The sequence below is a fragment of the Pezoporus occidentalis genome, unplaced genomic scaffold (genome assembly GCF_034315485.1).
Source record: "Pezoporus occidentalis ecotype Australia unplaced genomic scaffold, CSIRO_AGI_Poc_V1 ctg66, whole genome shotgun sequence".
NCBI classification, from domain to species: Eukaryota; Metazoa; Chordata; class Aves; order Psittaciformes; family Psittacidae; genus Pezoporus; species Pezoporus occidentalis.
In genome coordinates, this window is record NW_026916009.1 from 737314 (window position 1) to 763520 (window position 26207).

At 40.9% G+C, this 26207-nt stretch overlaps 1 protein-coding gene across 4 annotated transcripts in view; it reads right to left on the reverse strand.

Annotated features, from left to right (window-relative positions):
• Nucleotides 1-26207, reverse strand: part of PARD3B (par-3 family cell polarity regulator beta) — a 426397-nt gene that overhangs the window by 64326 nt on the left and 335864 nt on the right. For 3 of the 4 annotated variants that reach the window (XM_062640652.1, XM_062640653.1, XM_062640651.1), the window contains one exon: nt 19499-19795. The exons of the other annotated variant lie outside the window; for it this stretch is intronic. In XM_062640652.1, coding sequence (XP_062496636.1) covers nt 19499-19795 — 297 coding nt within the window. The remainder of the gene's footprint in view (nt 1-19498; nt 19796-26207) is intronic. 4 annotated transcript variants of the gene reach the window in all.

The window sequence follows — 26207 nt, forward strand, 5'->3', positions numbered from 1 at the left end:
TGTCCTGCCCATTCATAGCATTTCTAAGGATTTTACATTAAAATCAGCTCACCCTTTCCCCCTGGAACGCGGGGCACAAGGATGAAGAATGCTGATCACACCCCATTCACCTCATCCTTCATTCCTCCACCAGGAACCTCTCTGGTCCCTGCAGCCAGAAGAACCTATGACTGGAAAAACATGTCTAAGCTCTGGCAGTTTAGGACAAGCACTTTTTGGTGAAGTGAGCAGCCAAGTTTCTATCATGTGTGTGGGAAGTACTCTAAATCTTACAATTAGGTCAAATTGTCAGTGTTCAAGGGGTGGCAAAAGGCACAGTCTGGCATAAGACTAGGCTGTGTTCCCTTCCTAAATATAAAGCCCCCATTCAGCGTATGGAAAGACTACAGCTTCTTACTGAACGAATCATATGCTTCTTATTTTTACTTTTACACAGACAAACCAAGCCCTTGTCCCTCCAGGCCCTGCCAAAACAGCTGTCACCGTGTTCCATACAAATTCACCTTCAGCACACCTCCTACATTGGCATTTTCAACCCAAATGGTTGAAGACTGGTTATTAATAGATGGACATACAGTTTTCCAATGGAAGTCAGGCCAGCAACTCCCCTTACACAACTGGTGCAGCTGGGGTTTGTATGGCTGTCCCTCTTTCTGCCCTCTAAGGCTGCATGCTCCTTGTTCCAGCACCTGGTTGCGTATTCCTGAAGGCAGCATAAGGCTGGTTTGCTCCTGGCATCTGTGGGATGAGCACTCCTTAACAACAACTGCAACACCTTTGAGGTACAGCCTGGTAAGCACACAGTACTCCTGCATGTGCTCCAAATTAAGCTGTAGTCAGCTCAATAAGAGACTTAATTGATGAGGGCTACTTCCTTCACTTGTCCATTAAGGTAAGTACAGCACATGGACATTACAACTCATCAAAGATGAGAAAATGCATTAATTTTGGTTTTCTTGGAGCTGTTAATAAATCTAACACTGTCTGGCAGTTTTCTTCATTTCCTACCATTTGACAGATACTGTGATCACAAGTTACAGAAGATGTTTTTCCTCTGAAATTATCACTCTGGTAATACAAGCCAGAAGGAAACTTCATCAAGATACCAAGAAGCTGGGTATCATTTTTATTTTTAACTTTCTGTGGCTGGTTTGCGAATATCTCAATGTGATAAAAAAATAAATTCCACCCGGTACTATTAAAAATACATACATACACACACACATTACAAATGATTGTGTTACAGCAAATAATCACAGGGTGTATTTATTAGTAAAAGTCAGTATTCCACTCCTATAATCAGCTGGCTCTTCTCAGACCCCTTGACTGTAAGAACTCCTGTAACTGTTTTCTTCCTCTTTTTCTTTCTCAAATTGACATTTGTATGGAATCAAGAAAAATCTTCCTTAATAATTTTTCATTACTAATGGCTTTTTTTGGTATGTGTATTTGGGAGGAGGGAAGGCAAAGGGCAGGAAAAAGGAGCTTTAAGTGCTCCGCAAATTATCCTCCTGAATCTGGGCCCCATAAATCCTATCAAATGTTATATTTCATCAATAGGCTGGAAAAGCTTTTTTCTCTGCAATGATGAAGCCTGGCTTTAAAATTTATGGTTTCATTTTAGAAATGGACTATAAAAAGAGTCTGACTTAGCTGTCTATCAACTGTAGCTGACATTAGCAAGTTAGGTGTGGACTTTCAAAGTGTTATATGTATTCTTTATTTATTATACATATACATACACACATATAGAGATATATGAGGACATGTATATCACTGTGGGTTTGTGCATGCATAAGTACACAGCTGGCTTTAAAAAAATGATTTGTCTTAAATTTTTTCTTCCCATGCAAGAGATCTGAGATATTCAGCAGATTACATTGCAAAGTGATAAAAATGCCCAAGCTAGGGTTGGCTCAAAGATCTACAGCATCATAAGCAAATTGCATTTTGCTACCCAAATGATTGAGATAAAGTAGTTTATTTTGTTCTCATTCTGGGGAGGTAAAATGCAATTCAGCAATGGCAGAGCAAGGTTCAGGGGGAGGCAGGAAAGATTTCAGTAGGTTGTGGGAAAAACAAAAGAGGAGGTGGGCAGCAAAGGACCAGAAAGTTTTAGATGGGTGAAGACAATTAGCAAAGGACTGATAACTTGGGAAAGAGGATGTACAGAGCTTCTGCACCTCTCATGCATGGGAAGGGAGGCAGACAGCCAACCTTCCCTGCCTCTGTGGAACTCCCTAACCTCTACTCCCTTCCACAAGCCCCTGCCTCCCCAGAGAGCTGCTCCTACTTGCTCTCCTGCACTCCCTGGGGAAGAAGAGTGCTGAGAATATGGCTCCTATTCCTGTTGCTGCCACCACTGACAGGAGACATGTGGGTGTCACAGCTGTCCCCTATAAGCCCAAAAGCATCCTCTGGCAGCCAGAACAGCAGCTTCCTCAGCTGGAGGAGGAGACAGCCTGTGCATGCTGTCGAAACACCCACTCCTCCTCTCCTCCCTCACCACCAGAGCTGGAGGTTTGCAGCCACTGACTACTACTTATTTCCCCCATGCTTAAAAGCAGTCTCAAAGGTAACACTTCTAATAGAAGCATTACTGCTCCCACAAATCCTCATGCCTGAAAAAGCAAACCACGTTTAAAATAAAAACCAGAGGGACAAAGTGACGTAGCTGCAGCCAGAGAAAGTGAAGTTCCACTCCAAGTGTAGGCAAGCCCATCTCTCTCCATCCGCTACAGAAGGACCTAGTTTCCTAGCTCAGACAGTTAATGATAGATCATATGAAAACAGCAAATCAGATCATGCTGTTGAGGCATTATATGAACTAAACAGAAGAGCAGTTAATCTAAATCTCATGTGGGATGGTTATTATTGCATGTTGCCATTGTTGCTCCTGGGTCCAGCTGTAACATTTGGGTTTAGCGGCAACACAGAAAAACCTGAAAGTCCTGTTGCTCATTATAAAACAAGGAGAAATCTCACCCTGGGGAACATGGACAAAGCTGACAAGTGAATACTACAGAAAAGGTCAGGAAGGAGAGGTGAATGGTATTCTGAGTCAGGAGCAAGAAAACAAATCTCTTCTTCCATTGCCTCTGTTTCCTAACATGAACAGGATGAATAAATAAAAGATCCCATCACCGATGCTGAGAACGGCGATGGGATATTTTATTTATATTTGTATACCATGGCCTCAGATCACTCCTGAAATTCCCTGTTGGGAGGATGCTGGCCAAGGTTCCAGTCACCAGGCCTACTGGGGACAGTGGAGGGAGGCACTGCACCAGCAAGCAGCACAAGACAGCACACCAGCTGCAGCTCCTCCAACACACCCACTGCAGGAGCCTCTTCTGGCTATGGAAGGATGCTGGCTCTACTCACTATAGTCAGTGATGGCACACACTAGCAAGGGATGATCGATCACTCATTCGGTATTATCTAGAAGGGGAACAGACAGGGGAAATACCGCCCATCCACATCCTGCAAATCAAAATGTGTTCTGCTTCTAGTGCTATGTTTCTACCGTAAGTATACAAAATACATTGTGCTTACACCAATTTATGGAAATGAGATGAGCTGAAACTGCCTCTGTTTCCAGAAAAGGGAACTTTATCAAACCTTGATCTACAGAATTCCAGCGCACCTCTGGAATTCTACAGTTTTTACTGGAAGGAGGCATGGAACAGTGTCACATCACATAAACAGAAGTTACTTAAAAAATACAAATCTCAAAATGTTTCAGGCTCATACAAGTTAACCCCACTCCACAATGAAATTCAGGACACTAAACCAATATTGCCATGATAGTGTTTTCGAAGACAAAACACACTCATCCCAGAGCAAATCAAGACTATTTCTAGCAGTGTATTTTTTTCCATGTTTTTTCTATATGTTTCTCCTTGAAGGTTTCAAAATAATCAAGCAATTCAGCTTTCCCTGTAACTCCTGGGACTTTTTTCAAACCTGAATTAACTCTTCAATACACAAACATCATTTTGCCAGTCTGCAAAGAGACGCTCCTGACACTGTTCAAATCCTTACTTTTCCTTTCTAAAAATCTTTCCTCTGATTTTCCCCTACCCCCAAAGGATGCTTTTTTAGTCTTGTTATTCCTTCTTTCCTTGACTCCTTATTTCCCCACCTCTTCCCTGAGACTCAGCTCCTCCAGCTTTTCTTTTTTTACTGTATTTTGCTTAAGCTCTTATGAAACCCTGACCTGTTTACAGAGAAAAACCCAGAGAGCTCAAGGGCTAATGTTTTACCCCTTACTCACTGCCCTGTATCTGGCTGCAGTCAACAGTAACCAAAATTCATCATCATCAATGGATTTTCAGTGACATGCACTGTATTTGCTCAGATAATGGCCCCATATATTGCCTTTGAAATGAGGGTGTGACCATTACTTAGGGATATTCTGAAGAGGCAGTAATTGGCATTGCTGGGACATGTTTGTTTCATGTTCTGAAGGCAGACCTGCAGAAAAGCAAGCTTTGAAGTTTTTTTTTTTTTGGATGGTACTGTGCTCTCAGAAGAACACACCAATATTGACCTTAGCATATCACCTTTGGATTGGAGCAGGCCATTTGCTAGCTGGTTTGGAGCACAGGGGGAGGAACAGGCATATGCTGCCTCTGAAAGGTCAGGCAAACACATGAGGGTACAAACCTTTCCAGATTCTGTGCTGAGGGCCAGGCTAGACAATGTAAGCTGGAGCGGCCCTTCTGAGAGGTATCCTCGTTACCTCCTCATAGTTTTGAGATGGCCTTCAAATCTTTCAATACTGCCACAGAAACACCTGCACACAAAACACCACTGCAACATCTCCATCAGACACAACTCTGATTGTGCAGGTTGGGGAGCACAAGACAACACTGAAACAATACGGTCTGCAGGATGCCTCAACTTTAAAAGCTTGCCAACTGAGCACAAATGTGGATCGCAGCCTCCATTTGAGGAGCAGGAGAAAGATGGATATGCTGTATCCAGTCCAGCTCTGCACACTTACCCCATCTGGAGAGCAAGCCAGCCCACCAAGATTTGGGAGAAGGAAGAGAAAAAGATCACTTTTATCTGCTGTATTTTCTCTGCAATAGCCAAGGTTTAAAACCCCATGGATGTGCATTATCACTGATTTCATCACAGTGACCATTACGTTTTTTTCCTTCCCCCATTTTTCTCCATTCGAAAATTTACTCCATTAATGCACAAAATTACCTCCCCCCCTCATCTAATTCACTGCTCCCCCTGGAATAGCCATTAAAATTGATTCATGAATACACAACATTTACAGGCAAAAGTGGGAAAAGAGAAACCCCCTCCCCATCATGTCCCTCTCCAGGAGGGAGTCTGAGACTCATTGAACAAAGAACCCTCAAATCTTCTGTCATATAGCTTAGAAATCAGAATGTCATTTCGAATCTGTATCTCTTGCTTCATTGCAGAAGATACGGACCTTAAAATAGGCAATGATCAGTACTGTTTCAGGCTCTAGCTTTTAGTTTTTCTGTGGACTCTATGCAGCAACAGGCCACTTCATCCAGTTCTGCCCCCAACCCCAGCTGCAGCAGTGAAGATATCTAAAGGATATAGGCAGATGGAGAAAATGCAAGACCCCAGCTCCCAGGCCTCATCTGTGTTTTACTCCTTTCACATACATCTGGATTTGACAAAGTCACGCTTATCAGATAGATCAGCAGATAGCCTGCTATCTGTGTTGTGGTGCAGAATTAGGTCAGAAGAGCACTCTTCCAGCTTGTGTTTTGCTGTTTAATCCTGCATAGAGTAGTTGTGGAGGCAGCAATAAAGGACAACTCACCACACTAACCAAATTCTTCAACCTCTAATCCTGGTCAATTTTCCAACCTTGAGAGGAAAATGAAATAAAATTCATACGTTATTACTATTTAACTGCATATTTCAATAGCATAAATTTATGAGGATACAACTGAGACCTGGAGGCAAGTTTATTTTATGAAAATATATCATGTTCGAGTGAAAATTTAATGTTACAAAAATAAAGTCTCAACTTTTAAGCTGTTGTCTTCTGTGATGCCATAGCTGGGTCTTCCAGCCAGCCTCACCAGATGGCCATGTTGGCCACCATCAGAATAGCAGTCTGGAAACAAGTGCCCTACAGCCTTGCCTCAGCATCTTGGCTAGAATACACTCTGAAACAGCAGTTATGTACTCATAATTCAGAGATATTCCCAGTGCACTTGCTTAAGAATTCCTGAAATTTGTGAAGAGATTAAAGCCAAACTTCTAGCCCCATAGAGGTCAGGGAAAATAACAGAATGTTGGTTACTAGCTTTTAAATGTTAATCATCACTATTCACACTAAAACCTTGTTACACTAAAACCAACCCCTCCCACTCCCCAGCACACAGTATGAAAATCTGCTTAAAAATAGTACTAAAAAAGGCAATTTTCTCCTAAGCAGTAGGTAAGTTCAGTTGCAGAGGATTCCAGCACCTACATACTATTTTTTGTTTGATGGAGGCTATGCAACCATTCCTCCTCTTACATACAACTGTGCAAATCTGTGTGTTAGTGATGCTTTTGCAAAGAGGGTTTGACAACAATAGAGAGTCCCCAGCCTGCTAAATAAGAAGTGACAACTCCATTTGAAAGCTGTCTCAGGATGTGTTTTATGTGCAGAAATTATCTGTGACAGTTCAGATCAAAATAGAGTTTTCATTTCATGCGGGAGGTAAATGGACGATAGAATAGGTTACTTTAAATGCTGTAGTCTAGTCCAATTAATGTTTCAGACTTTTTTTGTATGGATTTCTTCTGTATTCTACGGTATAAACTTTGGGGCAAAAAAAAAAAAAAGATGTAAAAGTCATTTTGTCAATAGCATGATGCACAAACCAGGCCAAAAGGTAATAAAAGTGGTTAACAAAAACAGTCATGCAGAAGTACGGCAAAAAAGCTCAAGTTACAGTAATCTGGCTGTGAAACTAATAAGTATAAAACAGAAAAGCAAACATCACTTCATCATTCTTTCAGGGAGAACCAGGCAGGGGAATCTGTTCCAATTTCCCACCTCAATCAACAGAAATTTTGCTACTTTGATGGAAACAGGACTTGTACATCAGTCTTCTTTCTGAGCAGCAGATACAAATCCACATGCTATCCTTTGCTCTGCAGATTGTGCAACAGTTATATTTTCTAGTTATGTAACTATAGCAATGATATAATTTAGACTTGAAAACACTGTCACATTCAAGATCCTGCTCCGGCCTCTGAAGCAAGGTTGCAGACTTTCCTGTTTCCCAGAACATCATACCTGCTGATTCTTTCAAAGATACGCCCCATTAAGTACCAGGCATACTATGTTACTGGAGATAAGACAGGATACAATATGAAAGCATTAATGATTTCATCTGTTCTTGCACCCTTTTATGTCCTCTGGCAACTGCCGCGACCGTATTACAGTGACTATCACATGTTACGACCTATATCTACAGAAACGAAGCATCCACTACGAAATTTATGTGTTTATATAAAAATTCAGATGTGAACTGTCGCTTTTCTTCCCAGTAAACATACATTCACATTTGTTACCGGTAAATCAGTCACCTGTTTCCTGACCCATTTTAAAGAAAGGTGTTTTCTTAGAGGTCTGGAGCCACCACTGTTACTCAAGCACAACAGTGGCTCTCATGTAGGGCTTAAGGGAGCTGTGCTGATTCCATGCCAATAGCTTCCTACCTTTTTCAAAGTCAATGGGGAAACCAGTAGCTCATGCATTGCTTTTTAGGTGCAAGCATGAAATTTTGTTAGTAGAGAAGCTACAGACTCCCAAGTGAGTGATCTCATCCCCAAAAAGGGCCCACGAACCTTACATAATCTATTTTGTTCATGCTATACTTTAAACAATGCATACTTTGCATCTTTCCTGAGAAACAGCATTTTTCTTGGCACAATTTGTAATTTCCACCCACTTGGAAGAGCAGGTGTCTTTATGTATCATTTCTCAACCCTGGGAATAAAGAAAACATTTAGAAAACATGTTAAAATTGTTTTCCTAGAGTCAGGAGACATTAATTTAAGGTTACATGGGCATTACAGAACAGACCTCCACTATAAATGCACCAAGCTAGCAGAAACACTAACTGAGACAAAGCACTCAGAAGATACGAGACCTCAGTATCTCTACTGGCCCAAGACTGAACACCGATAACCTTACTCCTCGGAGGCAGGTTTTCACACAAAAGAGAAATTAACATCTATCTATGCGCTAGGGTCTTGAAAAGAACAAAATAACAGAACAATGAAGCTGCTCAGACATCTGGTGTATTTGCCATAGCTAATAGTAATGAGATAGTGGGGAGAGAGCAGATTAAAGGTGAAAAGGTATGAATGGATACTGTTAATCATTTTCAGACACCACACAGCTACGTAAAAAAATACCACTACTCAGACTAATGAGTCTAAATTTTGGGAGGAATTCTCAAGCACTTCTCATATTTAGACTCATAATCTATTTGCAGCAGCACTCAAAGAAAGAGAATTAGACTTCTGCCTATTCAGTTTTGGAGCCAGAACATGTCACTAAGTGCAAGAGACTTTTCAAGCTCTGTAGCAAAGAGGTCAAAGCATCGCACTGATGAAGACAGTTGTATTTACAGAGAAAAGGAGAAAAAGATCAATCCCTTCCCCCCAGTCCCCTTTTCTCTCCCTCTCTGAGGCAGCTGCTGCTTAAACATTGCCATTGTATAGAGAAGCACAAAATAATTGTCTCCTGTTTTGTTTTGGGGATTTGGTTTTTCTTTATTGTTTTTTTTTCCCAAATCAGGGCAGGGACAGCAGCATATGTTACCGGAAGAAAACCACATCTTATTCAGGTGAAGGGCTGCAGTCTGTCTGACTGTAATTTGTGTACTAACAATCAGTAATAATTAGGAACAGGTTTATGGCTCTGATGATGTTCCCCAACCCCCTTCACGACCTCACATCCCTTTGTCATGTTATGGAAGTACCCGCTGATAGGTAAAGAAGGGACTCCAGCTGCAGAAGGCTGCCTCTGTCATTACCCGAGAGCAGAGCAGAAGCAACCCACATCCCCTGGTTAGCAACACGCTTGTAATATACCAGCACTCAATTAAATCAGTCCTGTCAGACAATTACTGAGCATTATGGTGACTCAGGCATAGGAAATAGTTGTCCTCTCCCCACCTTCCTGCAAGATGGACCATGTTTTAAACATGTGTCCATACCTCTGAAGGTGCGTTGTTGCTTACTTTTTAGTTAGCAGGCCATGTAGAAACATGCTCTATGCTTAAACTTACAGGCCAGTCTCAAAATAATTGTTTTCCACGGATTTTATGTAAATAACATAATGATCATTTGTGGTTGATTCCCATTTACAAGGTAATAACCATATTCAGGACTAAGTAGGCATCAAAGCCTAAAGGCAGAAGTGTTTATACAAGATAAAACTCCATTGCTGAAGGACATGTTCTAGCTAATACTGGTTTCAGAAAAAATGCCTCTAAGACACTATTATGCTGAAAAAATTATTTAAGATTAAAATTAACTGAATGAAGAAATTAAACCATAAATATGGGTCAAGGACTGAATGATAAGATGTTGTTTGAAATGTTAAAACGTTAGTAGGCTCTTTATCATTTTTTCTTACAGTTTCCAAGTCACTGGAGGGAAGGAGCCAACAACCTCCCAGAGTGTAGATCCAACAGAGGACTTTGAGACTGAAAAGCTGTGACACTGACCTACAGGTACACAAGTAGAAAGCTTCAACAAAACAAGAAGGGGGAAAAAATAAAGAGATTTATTGCTCTACAAGATGCTACATTTATTTCATTTTTAGCACTTTCTAGAGGTATCTTGCACTCAATCCTCCTGCATCTTTTTTTTTATCATGAGTTGTGTTTTGTTTTCCTCCACTTCAGCACGGTGGAATGAAAAAAATGAAGGATACAACCTGCTTTAGAGACAACTAAAGAGTATAGCATCCTCCATGCAATCATTCTCCACTACTTTCTAAAAATGGCCTCCAGACATCAAGGACAAGTTAGTGATAAAAGAAAGATAACCAGTGTGGTTATTTGAAGCAACACCATTTTCTCACGTCCCTCTGTCCTAATGAAAGACCTCACTTTCTCTCAGGTGCAGGTCACAATGTAGTTTAAGACAAGCTATTTCTTTCATTTTCTATGACAGTCTAACATCACTCTCCACAAAATAGTCACAATTCTCTTAGACCATCCCAAGATCAATACTGATACCTTGATCAATGTCAACAAATGCTCTGCTGCTGCATGACCTGCCAGAGAAACTGCTCTTTAGCCACAGTACACATGGACTCCACATGGTGCCAGGACTCCTTGCAGGAATGTAAGGACAGTCACGGAGGTTTGGAGTATATACCAAGTTAAGTACATCAGAAGACGTGAGCTGATGGAGCAATCAACTGTGTCTTGGCTTACTATGACCCCTTGGATTACTGTCCGTGACAGTGGACTTGTTATCATGGACTGAAAAATAGCATGTTTCAGAGTTTCTCATCGGCTGTATGCTCTGCACAGCTGTCAGACAATAATCACAATTATTCTTCTTTTATTCAGCATCCTGTTGACTATTAAGCCATTTTCATCACATCTCTTCAGTCTTCTCAATATTTTTGCTAGCACAATATTGAATGATTTTCAGCTTTTCGAACATTATCAATTTTTACAGTTTTCTTCTAACCCAAAGATCTGGTTCATGATTCTGCCTATACTTGTCAGCAATAGCTGCTTACTAAACGCTTGGGTAACCTTTCACCCCTGGTATCTTGACAGAAGCAGGGAGCAAAGTACTGGACTCTTTTTAGGAGCAGTTGTTTTATCCTGCTATTAGATGCTTGAACCCTGCATAAGAAGGTTCCCATTGATTCACTCTGAGGTATCAGAATCTTTTCTGTCTTATTATGTTTAGAGCTAAGTCACTCAGTGGTACAAAAGAATTAAGATTAGCAGAGAAAACATAAAGATCTGCTACTGTAAACCCAAGGTAAACTGGGACTGCAGAAAAATCAGTGTACGGCAAGAACATCTCATGGATGCTTAGATATAACAATTTCTGCTGTAACGTTTCTACTACACAGTTAAGCTGTATGAGTACCATTCAGATCTAAGCACTGTGCTTAGACATGAGCAGTCATGCTGGAAAATCCTATCAGAATTACTGCAGGTCTGAGGTGTGCCGCATGGTTCCTTGTGCTGCAGTCATCTCAACTGGTGTAAGAGCTTTTCCTGGTGAAGCAAGATAACCAACCGAGTGTTTATTTTGAGAAAGTATGAGAAAGAGTGGGATACTGCTTGAAGACTCTCAGGACTCAGTTATGCTCCTCACTGCTTAATGAAAGGCTGGAGATTGCTTTACCTATAGTTCAGAGGAACCTGTAGCACAGGTCCCACTGACCTTGGATAACCTCAAACAGAAGTGAAGACACTGAAAACATTTCTCATGGCTCCAGTCAATCTATGTCCATTTTCCCTGTCACATCCAAGAGTTATTTCTCCATCCTTATAGACATATATCACTGCTCTCTTAACTGGAGCTAGTCAGCTTTTTGCAGCAGTCCAGTGATGGCCCTTTTCCCCTTCCTCAAAACTTAACCCTTTGTCCATTACTTTAAGACTTCTAGGAGATGATTTTTTGACTCCCACTGAACTTTGACTATTTTTTGTCTTGCTGTGAACTCATGTCATCACCTGGAGCCTGAACATACAGATGCTCATACACAAGCTGGTCTGTGCTCCTCATGTCCATTCTCTTCCACCTCCAAAAGACACACTTGTAGTATGCAGAGTTAAAAGCCTAGCACAAAATCCCATACCCTCATCTACTGGCCAGTTTTACTAAATGAAGATTTTCTCTACAATGAAAGAAGGAACCCCTTTCTTCCATTTAATTAGTAGCAGTTAGGAAAAACCTTAGAAGAGGATTTTTTTGGAAGTCATGGTTATGGATAGAGTGTGAGCTCCCTGGGGTCAGCAATGTAGATTGATCTTACACTGGGCTACACAGCAAAGCTTGCACAAGGCCAAGTCACCAGGGCTCTCTCTGGAACTACTTGCATATCCAGAAACTAAGAGACTGTAAGGCAAAAATGATTGTGTCAAGAAGCTGGGAAAAAAACAGCAGATAGTTAACAAAAAAATTGGGAACTGGACTGGAAGGGAAAACAAGAGAAAAACAAACAGTTTCTTGGCAAAGGACCTGCTGGAAGAATAAGCCTCACAACAGTGAACAGCATAATAACCTTCTGCTTGTTGTTTCTCTTCAATCAGGGAAATGGGACTAGGTTAACATTCATCATTTAACCAGAACTGCAGTACAGAACAAACCTGACTGAAAGCATACATAGCTAGAATAACTCTGCAGGGCTAACGATGGGGCCAAAGAGACTCATTCTGACAGAAGACAACCTGGAGAAAAGAAAAGCTGGGCATTTTGAAAACCCTGAAGTCTACGAAATAGAACAGACTATGGGAGAGTAGTGGGAAAATAGAACCACATCAGATTTAACCATGTCCCTTACACTTTATTTAAAAAAAGATTTAGCAATTTTAAGTAGACCAAATTCTGAAAGGAAATGCATTTATTTGCCTGTAATGCTACCAGACAACTATTAATCGGGAAGAAGAAAACACGGTACACAACGCTACATCTATCCACCCATCCTGCATACCTAGTAAGGCAGACTTTTTTGTTCAAGGAAAATATCCTAGTTACATTGCTTGCCTGCTAAATAGAAATACAACATTCTATTAAGGTTTGCACTTTAAATATGGAAGTGACTGGTCTATAAACAAGATTTTAACAGCTTCTCTTTTGAACAACTCCGACTGTTTAATTAATCTTCAGCCATTAACCATTCATTTAAAATGCCACTTACAAAATCTTAATTTTGCACATTATCAGCTGGTTCACAAATAGCTATCTATGAGCAGAAGCGTAATGATCTTCCTCTCTCTTTTCTTGGAGCCTACAAGCTTATAGCCAATTCTAGCTTCTTAATTAACCATACGCACATATTAGCCTTTAAAATTAAATGGTGTTTTGTTAAAAAATACTGTGCAGAGAAAAGTTAATACACACACATTCTGCTGCTGATTCAAGGAGCAAGTATGAGCTTTTGGTCAAACAGCATCCTGTGTAACACAGAATTCAGCACCTCTTGCTCGCACTAGGAAATACGCAATGGCAGGAACACATGCAAGACCATATGATTTCATTCCAGCTGCATGAATGATCTCATTTTGTCTTTATTTGTACATTTAAGAGGCTGACACCACCATCTGCATTTCACTCTATATCCTCTGGTATGGTCTCATCTTCCAGTAACAGACCTGTTCTTTCTCCAGGGACCTAACTTTTGCATTTGCATCCAAACGACTGAAAGAATGGGACATTACCAATAAATAGGCAAAATTAACACAAAATAATTCCATGCAATAATATATCACACAAAAAGACAGGGCTGGAGGAGAAAAAAAAAACCACTAATCCAAACCTGAATGCTTAACACAGCTGCCATAACTCAGGCTCACCAGCATCTGCAGCAGGACAGTCACAAGGGAGTTGTGGGAGTGCAGTATATAAAATTTTACACATCTGTCAATATGTGAGGTGATCCAAATGCAAACCCTAGCAGGCAGGATGCATGCAGGCACATTTGTGACAATTCCTGACAGAAGTTATTTCTGCTGAAGAATGCATGGCCTTGAACAAGCATGCATACATCACATGGCAGCAGTAGCTCTGCTCAGGTTAAGGTATGACAACTTCCTTCTCTTTAGACACGTTCTAAAATGTTCAGGGTCACCCAAGTTCCATGAAATCTGAGGTTTCTATGAAAAGTGAAAGATTGGGCTAGGGTCCCAAACTGGAAGGATCTATCTGGATGAGGGGTTCCTGGGAAACAGCACTTTGAACTCTATCTGAAAAGTAGTTTTTCTTGACTGCTTACCAGTACATTCTTTTTTCACATGTAAGTGGGAAATAAAACCAAGGCTCATTTAAATGTGTCCCAGGAGGTCCAGTTACTCAACATTTTCCCTAGGTAGCACAGTGAGTACGCAGCACCCCTTTGTCCTTTCTGAGGAAGAAAATCACAAATAGTATGAGGAGGCAAAAAACACAATGCAAGCCTCACTTCTGTGGCACATCCCACCACCCTGCGCAACTGGTGGCCAAAGGGGTTTCTGTGTTGCCCTGCTTCCATGAGCAGGACAGCCCTACTGAGCTTCTGAACTTTTGCTGTACCTGCCAATGCCAGTTTGAATTAACTGTTGTCAGAAATCTATCTGTCAGGAAGGACAGTAAGTTGCCAAACAGTAAGTTTCTGGTTTTAACATTATGGGGAGCAGTGACCAGACAAAGGTTGAGAAGGCCCAGCAGTATGCTTCAGAAAGAATAAATGCTGGAAGAATCAGAGGAGAGTCTCACGGGATGTAGGATAGTATAGGATAGGGAAACAGCATAGACGATTTCAGGACACCAAGCATAAGAGGCTGTATGGTAAGGGAGAGTAAATGCTTTGCTTGTACTTGTCACCTTGTAAACCAAAATATTCCAATGCATGACCATCATTCCCTTTCCACTGTAACACAAGGCAAAGTATGTAGATATTACACAACCTCATTCATTTTCTATCTTGCCTCCACGATATTCATCTTAGAAAATAATCACTCCTGAGTAAAGGACCCTCTGCTTTTACAGAAGTGGATTGCTCTTTTGGTAGTCAGTGACAAGAGGTGTTGTAAATGGATGCACAATGAGCAATGCCCACGGTACTTAGAACTGAGAACAAGAACATTTCAGTTTCTGGCTTAGGAGACATATAGGGCTAAGTAACATACCTGGGCAATCCTAACTTGCCCTTTTTGAGCAAAGCCTTCTCCGTACAGCTCTGAATTCCTATGGCCTTGAATTGTGCAGGATAGAAACGACCTATACCTGCCCAACAGACAAGCATTTAGCCTGCTTTTTAATTTACAAAGTTCCCTTTGCTAAATATCAAAGCTTCAGACCCTTCTTACTCTCCTCTCAGGCTTACATATAGCTTATATCTGTCATTTGGTTTGTCAGGACACACACAGCAATTTCTTCCTTTGATCCTTTCCTGGGAGAGGCGGATTGCTCAATGACTTGACCCTCACTCTCATGACTCTGGCCAGCAACGAGAGTAGGATACCAGGGGCAGAGTTAGGGTTGTGCAGAGGTATGGGTTTCACTTCCCCATTTCCAACTTTGCATGCTGCTAGACAGAACAGCCTGGAAGAGTGGAAGTTTTCGTAAAGGAAACTTTCACCCTGAAATAACGAAGACCCATTTTTCAATTAATTAATTAACTTTGCAGAGTATAAGATCTTGCATAGTGGGTCCCAACATAGCATCTCCAAAAATGGAAAGCTGACTCAGACCGGGGCTTTGGACTCTACTCCTATGTAATAAAACAGTGTTTGGGTTTTTATTAGTATTTTTTTATATCTGCCACAAGATACAGCTCTGAATCTATTCTCACTAAACAAAGGAAAGCTGTATCCATTTTTGTCAGACCAGCACTTTGAAATTCCCCAAGATAAGACACACAAATAAATGAAGAATTATACTTGGCAATGAGTTTGGCATCAGACCTTAAATGTTTCATAGTTTTGGGCTGAGGAAATAAGTTGAGCAAAGTCTCTAGAACCTTTCTGGAGATGTGCTCGGGGTGTTTGGATATACTTGACAGCACCATGTTCAAGGAAGGAAAAAAGAGGAAATTGCTTATTTGAAACGTGAGAAAGGGTTGCACCATGTGACATGCCTGACATTTAAGTGATAATAGCGTTGTGCATATGCTCTTTTGGCTTTGGTCTGACACATCGGCTCTGCCAGGGTGCAACTTAGCACTGTCAAGGTACAGCCTTGATGATCAAACCCGGAGAGATGTGACTTACCACTTGTTTCAGGCACATACGGGCCACAGGTCACCAGCTTCTGCCGCAGGCTGGGGAAATGTACAGCGTCTAAGGCAAAGACCCTGTGAGCTCCCCAGCTGCAGAAGGTGGCTGTGCAGGCTGCACCATCCTTTGGGATGCCATTTGCATTACAGAAAATTGTGGCTAATTAGAAATAAACAGAAAAATGCTTGATTTACAAAGAAATGTGTGATTTTGCCAGCTTTTTTTTTTTTCACTCTCTTTAACTTAACATTCACAGAATACACTGATCATGCTAATGCTTTCGCTATAGTCATTAATAAGGACAATTTACATTTATATAGCACCTCTCTTAGTTAAGAATTCCAAAGCTTTCAGCAAAATATACACAAAAAATTACATCTATTTCACTGAATATAGTCATCGTCGGAATGAAAATCAACAATTGTGAAGCAGTGCAGAAGAACATTACACAACAGTTGCAAATAAGACACAAAGCAAATGCTCCAAAAACCCAAAGCAAAAAAATCCCTGAGATGCCAGATGCAAGCGTAGGTGAAAGGGGCGTTAGTATGCAAACAGCAGTGTGAAGCAGGCCTGTGTGTGCCCTGAGGAGCAGTGCGTGGAGGCAGCAAACATACTTCATGATGATTAAAGCAAGAGACTTCATACATGTGCAGCCTAGTGCTTTCCTGCATACTGAGGGAGACTATCAGTTTAAACATTCTCCTGCTGAGAAGAATGAACCAGGAACCCTCCATGAATGCTGGTGATGAGAAAAGGGAATGTGGTTGTGAATCGAAAACAGCCCTCACCTGACCACTGAGCTTCATACTTTACAAATGGCCTCCAAATTTTAAAAGGCATTAGCTGTGTTAATACACTCTTCAGGGGAAAAAAAAAAAGCTGCTTTTTTCAAATGATGAGTTTTAATTCTCCATCATAAGGACACATAACTGGAATTCCCAGACCAAAATGAAATCATCTATTCTTTCTGCGCTCAAGTCCCCCTTCTACCCCAAAACTCATTTAATTTAGTCACTGATCAGGTCTCCACATGCTATATTACAAGTCGAGAGTCAGAGGTGGGAGTAAAAGCCATCCATCTAAGGTAAAATTAATAACAAAACTTTGAGAGAGAGCTTGCATGTGTTAGCGAGACCAAAGCATGAGCTATTACATGACAAATGTGTTGATAAATGTTCAGCCCTGAAAACACAAAATAACTCTGGTTTGGCTAATAAGCATCCATTATAGCCCTTTCCCATCGTTTTGAGGCAGACAAGGTAGTTTTCATACTTGACCCTTGAAAGCAGATTTGGTTTTGTAATTAACATGTTATCCAGGGATTTTTCTTTCCACATCTCTTTCTTCTTTCAATACTCTCCCTCTAGCACAGAAACATTTCCTTGCCTGAAGTTGCCATTACATCCAAGAACTGCTGGCTGAGACCTCATGACCCAATGCATAAATTCACATAAAATTATTCATGTTTGGCACATTTCTGCTGGCGAATAACAATAAACTTTTTGTCTCAGACAAAGGAAAGAAAGATTTAAAAAAAAACCAAAGGCAGCCTAATAAGAATCCTGTATTTCCGATTTTTTCCTAATCTGGTTAAACAGCCTCTACAACCCTGAGTATTTCAACAAAGCAAAGTTGTTGTGGACTGTTTGCCTTTCAGTACAGAATCAACACAGACGGAACAGCTTCTCAGCGTGACTTCTGATCACTGACTCAGATATGAGGTAACTTTTCTTGCCTGTTAGATGTTTTGGTTTTAGCTTTTCATTGAGCTATTGTGCAATTACAACTAAATCCACACTGAAATCCATGATCCCAGCACCAAATCCAAATCTGATTGGGACTTCAATCTTGTCCACATAGCAGGTCAAGATTTCATTCAGTGTAGTTACAACCACAATACAAGCAATCAAATAAAAGAGGCCAGAGGGAAAGACTTTTTGCTGCATAGCAAAAACAATATATAGACCGCACTTTGAAACTGATGGTGTTTTTAAAATGTAAAGCTATGAAGTCCTGTTACAACTGAAATTATGAAGCAACCTTTACGACAATGTCTTCCTCCAACCGAGTTACATCTGTATATATTTATATTTGAAAAATACATAAACCTGAATTTAGACTTCCCCCATGCTGGGAATTCTCAGATCTCAGTATACTAAGTTAGCATGAACTCTGTTTCTGATCCCCTCATTACACGCAAACATTTGTGCGACTTCAGTGACAATAGCCTCAAGAATTTTCTAGTAAAGCAAAACCAGTTAGATGGCAAAAAAGCTGTGATCGCTACCTCCAATTTCACCCTCTTCACCCTCATGCACTAGGGAAAGAGTTAAAAATATGCAAGAAAAACATCAGCAATATCATTATGTTTGGGAAGATCTCTACCATACTGTATTAAGGTGAAAAAGATAGATACTTGGCCCATTCTCTGCTACAAACTTAGATTTATGTCAGATTTATGTTTTATTGCTATTTATAACAATGACTCAGTAGATGTTTTTAAAGTGCTGTGATGCCACAAACTGAAAACACTCCTGTATCTGTGCTCACATATTTCTCCAAAATTAACAAGTGTGGTATCACATAGCACAGGCTGAGGCTATGGGGAGACACTACAGATTGTAATATGAACTCAAAGCGTGAACAATTCCTCAAGTCCCTCATGGCTTACTCTGTCAGGTCTTCTTTTCACACAGGCTTGTGCATCTTTCCTACACACCAATAGATTGGTTTGAAAAACCCAACATGGATATATTTAATGCCATGACAGTAATGAAGTCTTACCTTCTTTTAGCCCCAAATTCCAGAAATAATCAGTTTTAAAATCATCACAATGGTGGGCACACCATCAACTCAAAGGGATTTCTGTTTTCCTTTTAACACAGGGAAAAACTTGACCATCTTTCTTTAATGCTATCAACCTGGAAGCCTGACAGTAAGGATTAAAAATTGCCCTTTCCTTCCCACTTGGTTATTGGAAAGGCTGTGAAAGGCGATCAGTCTTGGGAAGCCACACTTCACAGTCTGCATAAAAATGCCATGATTCCCAGTCCTTTCCACAACCTAATGAAAGTGCGTAATATCACACAGCTGGGGAAAACTGAACCATAAACATATGCAATATATCATGCTATCATATAAAACCTGTTACTAATAGGCACTTGATGATCAGCAGAATCGAAAAGGATCTGAAAACAGAGATTATTTTTGCTGCAGGGTAAGAACTTTTCCTGATTGAAAGAGGGAAAAAACACTCTCTCAGCAGTGCAGGAATTGGACTGGAGTCAGTTCATTCATTCTGTTTGTGAAATATGGACTTTTCTTTAATGATTTCTGTTTGACTGCTGCCTTGCTCAGATGCTTTGGGGGCACTGCTGCAGCAAATCATGATTTTGGTGAAGAGCAAATCCATGGCTTTCTGTTCAGTAAATACAGGGGTTTGGGGCACCTGAACAGTCCCCCAGCCTAGCCTCAGGCTCTCCCCCCTCGAAGCGATCATTGTTTGTTGTGCCAGATGGCAATACTACCTGTCACCAGGCGTCTGTGGGTAGTGCTGCTTGTTTATTTTTGCATACAGTCCTTCCAAGTGCTCCCTCTCCATTGGTGTTGAAGGAGAATCACGTGGATATATAAAGGTTTCTGCTACTGCTGGTGATGATGGCCTGTAGAAGCTTGCTGCTGGATAAACCTCTCGGAAGTGGTTTACTCTGGCATAATTTGGATCCACCTCATCGTCATCAATGTCAGGTCCTCCAGGACCAATAGAATAATCCCTCAGACCTCTCAATTGCTTTTGCCGTAACTCCTGATGCTTTGCACCAATCCTAACAATGAAAAAGAAAGCACAAATATACAGTTGGTTCAACAGTAACCACAGGCACCGATTCATCATTCAAATTCGGAGCACCAACCCCAACTGTTTATATCTTCCAGTACACTGTGAAAGTGGTGCCAGATAAAACAAAATGGTGCATGCAGCAATTTTGTTGTTTATCTCTGGCAATCAGCTTTGTAACCAAGGTTAGTTATCATTCTGATGAAAAACGCTACTGCTGAACATACTGTGGCTTTTCACAAGTGTGCGTGTGCATGAACACATACAGTTTTAATTCCACACTTACCCTCCACTTTGCAGTTAACATACCTAACCCAATCCTGAAACTTTTTATCTAAATTAGCCAGTAAAATTGTTACTGCCCCTTGGTCACTTGACCCACCCATATTCTCCTAAATACATTACTTTGTGAAAAGTGGATTAAATGTGAACGCAAATGGAGAGATGGCACAGTTGTCTCAAATCAAAGGATCCCAATTAATTTGCTGCAGATTTAATTATTTTATTTTCTTTTGGCTACATAAATGTGGAAATCATACCTTATTATATAGGGGATAGGGACAAAGTAAAACAGCAAAGAAATTAATAGAAACCTGACAGAGATGAATTGGTACATATAAGTGAATTAAAGACTATTACTGGCAGTACTCCACTGTGATAAAGCTTTAAGTGGTATTACAAAATGTTGCTGCTAATCAGGGCCATTGTGTAATCTCTTTGGAATAGTAAAACATATTCAGGTAAATTTCAAACTCAGCTGATATTCAACAGTTCAACATTCATGCTGACAAAAAAAAAACCTACAGCAAGGCACTGTGAGAACGCAACTTCTGTTCAGCTACTCTTCAACAGAGTGTAATTAAATGCAGTGAGATGGATCTGGCAGAATGCTGACCACAGTCTGTAATAAATAGCATTTACAGAAAATAACGTAGCATGGAGGGAGAAACAAAGAACGGAAGAGAGGTACACAAATACAATGCCTGACAGAAGAAATCAACATTTGCTGTTGACTGTATCGGAAGTACAGCAGCAGCATAGAAAGAACAGCATAATTTGTACCACAGGAGAATAAGTAAAAAGGGTCTAGCAGACCTGGTTACCCCAGTAAAGCACAATAGCCTCAGGACACTGCATTCTGAAAAATCCCTGGAAGTATTAAAAAAAACATGTAGACAGGTCCCTCAGTGACATGGTTTAGTAGTGGACTTGGCAGTGCTGGGGTAACAGTTGGACTTGATGATCTTAAACGTCTTTTCCAACCTCGTTGATTCTGTGGTTCTGTGAAAATAAATGCTAACACTTTACAAATGATTTGTAACTAAAATGGTTAACAAATGATGAGAACAACATGCCTTTCTACCCATAAACTAGTACATCCATGTGTATTACACATGCTTTCCAGTTACAACTCTCCATTAACTGTGTTAGGACATATTTAGATGCTAGTTTTTAACACTTAAAATGTAGCCATACTTTACAGCTTGATGAGCCTGCGTATGACACAGTCCTTGACAGCTGGGGGGGGTGGGGGGGGGTGTGCTCACTATCCATTCTGCCTTCCCTTAGTAAAGGAGACTACCTTTCTCGTCCTTCATACTGAGTACTGTGTGAAGTTTTGGGTGCCTCAATATAAGGACCTCAAACTATTAGAGTGTGTCCAGAGGAGGGTGACCAAGATGGTGAAAGGCCTCGAAAGCAAGACTCAGGAGAAGAGGTGAGGTCACCTGTTTTGTTCAGTTTGGAGAAGAGAAGGCCAAGGGGTGACCTCATTGCAGCCTACAGCTTCCTCAAGGGGGGCAGCAGAGGGGTAGGTGCAGATGATCTCTCTCTGTTGACTAGAGACAGGACACAAGGAAATGGAATGAAGCTGTGTAAGAGGAAGTTCAGACTGAACAGCAGAAAAAGGTTTTTCACTGAGAGGGCGGTAGGTCACTGGAACAGGCTACCAATGGAAGTCATGGCACCAAGCCTGCCAGCGTTCAAGGAGCATCTAGACAACGCTTTTAGATGGTTTAGTTTTAGGTAGTGCTTTGAGGAGCAGGGAGGCAGACTTGATGATGTGTATGGGTGCCTTCCAACTTGATAAATTCTGTGAAATATTTTACCATAAAGAGCATGGTGAGGGAATAACATCTTCCTAACACACTATTTCTACTTTTCCTCAACTTCCTGATCCCAGCCCTGCTAGTTCATGTTCTTTAATTTTTCTTAGGATAGAATTAAATGCACTCACAAAGCCTTAGTGCAATTTACTACAGTATTTCTTAGAGATGAAAGGAGGATGAGAAAAAATAAGCTACAAATGTTTTTTCCTTCACAGCGCTTCTCTTCCCTGCACAATCATCTCCTCCTGTAACCTTCACTCCATTTCTCTTTTGCTTTAGATTTTAATACCACACACACTCCTATTTTGTACTGAACCAGTGGCCTGGCTCAGGATAGGCATTATTCTCAAGTGCAACCTCAGCCAAGGTATGGCAGGGTCTTGAAGTTGCACACTTCAAAACAAGTCTTTGATTCTGCACAATTCTGACTCTATCCACAAGGGAGATTTTATTGCAGAAAATTATGGAAAGTATAACCTGATGTCAATATGTGGGAAATTAGTTAGTAAGGCACACATTCTCTCATTTTACTGCTGACTGCACTGGGGTAGGTGGCAGATGGCTTCTTGGGACAGTGAGAGTGGAATGGCATTTGGAGAACTATGGGACATTCAACTTATTCTTTGTAAAACTGGTGGTGACATTGGTATAAACCTTGATAAAAGTCATGCTTTTATTGATAAAGCAATGGGCAATGGCATGGGGAGAAAGTCAACACTGAGATGTATATGAAAACAGACACTAAAAAGGAGTGGTCAGCTTGCATTTCTATCTAAACCACAAAGCATTGCTAGCAAACAAGTAATAACTGGAGAGCACCTGAAAGCATGCAAAATGTTCCCAAGGGTCTGTGAACAGAGATAAAAGATAGATTATGCAGCAGGGAGTGGTGAAGGGAGCCAGTTTGCCTGTGTCCATGAATGAAACACCACATTCATCGTTCACTTAAAGGAATTCGGAGAAAAGTTATTACTTGGTTCATTCACATAAAAACCAGCCTTTTCAGGTAACTCATCATCTGAAAGCACTTGTCCTACTGCAAGGACAGGGGTGGATTTCCATTGCAAATAAGCCCTCAGACATCAACGAAGCAGGGAGGGAGGTCTACGCTGTTGTTTTCCATCCTTTATACATACAGGCACTTCAAGAGAAACCCTCTTATAGAATGATTAATATTTCACATGTCCCACATGGGATTATGTCATAAATGTAAAAAGGAAGGCACTACTGTTGTTTAAGAAAAAAAAAAAAAAAGTATAATCACACAAGTAACCATTAGCTCCTGCACCAAATACCTGTCAATCTGGTAGTAGTCCTTGCCTCTGACTATCCTGCACTAAAAAGCATAATGCACTTTGAGCTTGTCACTGTCTTCCAGATCAAGTCTGATAAAACGCCAAACATTCTTAAAAACGTGGGAAACTTTGAGGGCTTCACCCTCAATTAGTGATCGAAAAGCCCAAACACAGAATTTAGTGCAGGAATACATCATATGAAGTACCAGTTTCATGGTGCACACAGGTCCCTGTGAGATGATACAGGCAGAAAAAAGGGAAGACACTGTATTCCAAGGAATGGTCTTATCACATGTTAGCGCAAAAGGCATGGCACCTTTTGAAGAAGAGTCCCAAGAAGAGTCCCAGCAATTTCTCAGAAAATGATGAGCCATAATGGTCTCTGGACCAATACATCACCTGTCCCCTGCATATTTAAGATGTATTTGAAAGAAAGAGTAGTGCAGCAGAGCAGCATCATGTGAATCTTGCTTTCAAGTCTGACAGTGAGAGTAATTTGTCCTGCTATCAATACTGGTATATTCTGCACAACAACAGCTGGAATTAGGTCACCACAATTTTCTTTTGTTCCTGTGAATAAGCCTAGCTTCTTCAACTTCTCCTTCTGAATGCAGTCTTCAATTGCTGTCACTATTGTAAGTCAAACCTGCTCAAGAACAATTATTTCCGTTCTATATTCCACTGACCAGTCAATACCAGGTTATGTGAAATTCTTCATGATCAATGTTTCATCTTTGCAGTACAGCTATTATAATTGCATTAATATTTCTTGTTTCATTTTTACTCTTTCACATAAATCTATAAAATCTTCTCAGTGATCTCTTTTTCATTTCAATCCAAACGTCCAAACATAGGGAAGCATACTACCAGATGGCTGGGGGGTTCTTTCTTCCCTTCATTCTTTCCTTCTTCCCTTCCTTCTTTCCTTTTTTCCTTCTTCCCTTCGTTCCTTCATTCTTTCTGTCTGTTTACCTGTCCTTCCACGCTTTCCCTTATGTTTTTCACCTTTGAAGTTTCTTCACATATTTTTATAAAGTTTTAAATATCTTCACTGTATTTCAGCATCATGTTTTCACCAAGTTTTAAAGCAATCTTTTCCACAGCACATCCCAGTAGATGCCCAGGAATTCTTTACCAAGGTACGAAAAATTAATGTGCTGTTCCTTCCATCACTCATATAACACTCTGCCAACCCTGCTAAGCAGGCTGCTTCTGCTATAACACACTGTAGACATTTACCATTTCTGCACCTCGCTCTGCATTTCTCCCTATCTGAAACAGCAGTATCCTTACTCCCAATCTCAAAAAATAATATAAAAAAGTTAACACCCCCCCCCAGTCTTCCAAATCAACACAACTATCACAGCAACCAGCTTATTGAACAAACAAGAGAGACCCAAGCTCACAGCACAGGATAGGTCTGGTTAAACAACTAGTGCAAATTTATGACAAAAGATAAAATGTCACTCAGCACCATGATGCTGGCAGTGAAACCAGAGATGAGTAGAGGCACAGGTCACCATCTGAACAATTTAGTGTAGCACTAAAGTTTCTACAAACTTCCTGATGATGGAAAGGGAAAAGAAAAACTCGCAGTGAATGAAGGGAAGTTAGATATATTTCCTTTTTGGGTATCCCATATCAAGCCTGCTTGCTCTCTTCCGCCACCTGAACACCATGCTTTCCAGTTAAATCACTGCATGACAACTACATCAACTTCCCTTAGCTGTGTTTCTGTATAAACACAACCTTTGCACACAAGCAGCCAGAGGACAGGCAACAGAAGTGTAGCATCAAGCAATGCCTTTTTTGTTTTTTCCCCTCCTGTAACCCATCTTTTTCCCAATAGCACTCAAACACATATTCTATCCTCATCTTCTCTGCTGCTTTCAAGACCCAGTAGAACCTTCCTCTGCAACAAATAATTTCAGAAAAAGAAATACAGTTTGATAAAATATATAACCTCAATAAAATATAGGTAACATTTCCACAACATCCTATGCAGAAGTCAAATGAAGACAGGATCCTATATACCTAATGTACTGTTGGAAGTGGGATGTGGTATATTTTGAAAAAGCTTCTCTACACCTCACATGCTGCTCAGCAGCACACCCCCAGAGTTGTAAATCAAGGAAATGCTCTCATTTATCCTTCAAGCAATCCTCCTACCTGACATGTCCACACAAATCTTATATGGTGATTTCTCATGTACTAACATTTGAAAGGATGCACAAACCAAGAGTGCAGCAGCCACAAAGGGGTTAACAGCCCAAACAGTTCCTTCCAGCTGCAGCTCAGACACAGGATTGAGTTACTGTGGCTTAACAAGTTATTGTGTTTCTGCTGAGCTACTGTCAATGACCACATACGTATTCGCTGCCTGTGACAAACACAATGTAAAACGCTTTAGCCTGATGTCAGTGACAGAGACACTGACAGGCAAAAGCTGGATTAGAAGACTGCGGCATACGCATTGTGAGGCAGCTGCAGGAAGGGATGTGGGCCACCTCAAGAAAACTCCAGAAGAGCTGAGCAGAAGTGACTTTTGGAGCACACCCAGCAATGCTTTTGGGAATGGGAGGGCTAGGAAAGCAGCAAGAGAGATTCCTCATCTCTTGGTCCACAGGCGGAAGCTGGGTGGGAGTCTGGGTTGCAAGTAGGGAACAAGAAATTGCCAAAGCTTCTAAAACCAGTGCTCTAAGCCTCTGTGAAAATTAAAACATAGGACTTAATTTTACCAGCACAGTAGCCCAAGGGTAGCCAGGGTCATCAAAAGCCATGGAAAGACTGCCTTCAATAGGGAAGAAACAGCAGGATGCTGGATGCAGCCCAGCCTTTGGTTCTGGAAACCCAACATCAGCTCAATATGAGCTGCAAGAAAGTAAGTCACACAGTCTAATAAACCATCACCTTGGATCAGGACAAAACTCAAAGTAGCATGTCCTCCTGGCTCACCCTCAAGCAAGGGACAGGGCACATGCTGCCCAACATGAGATGG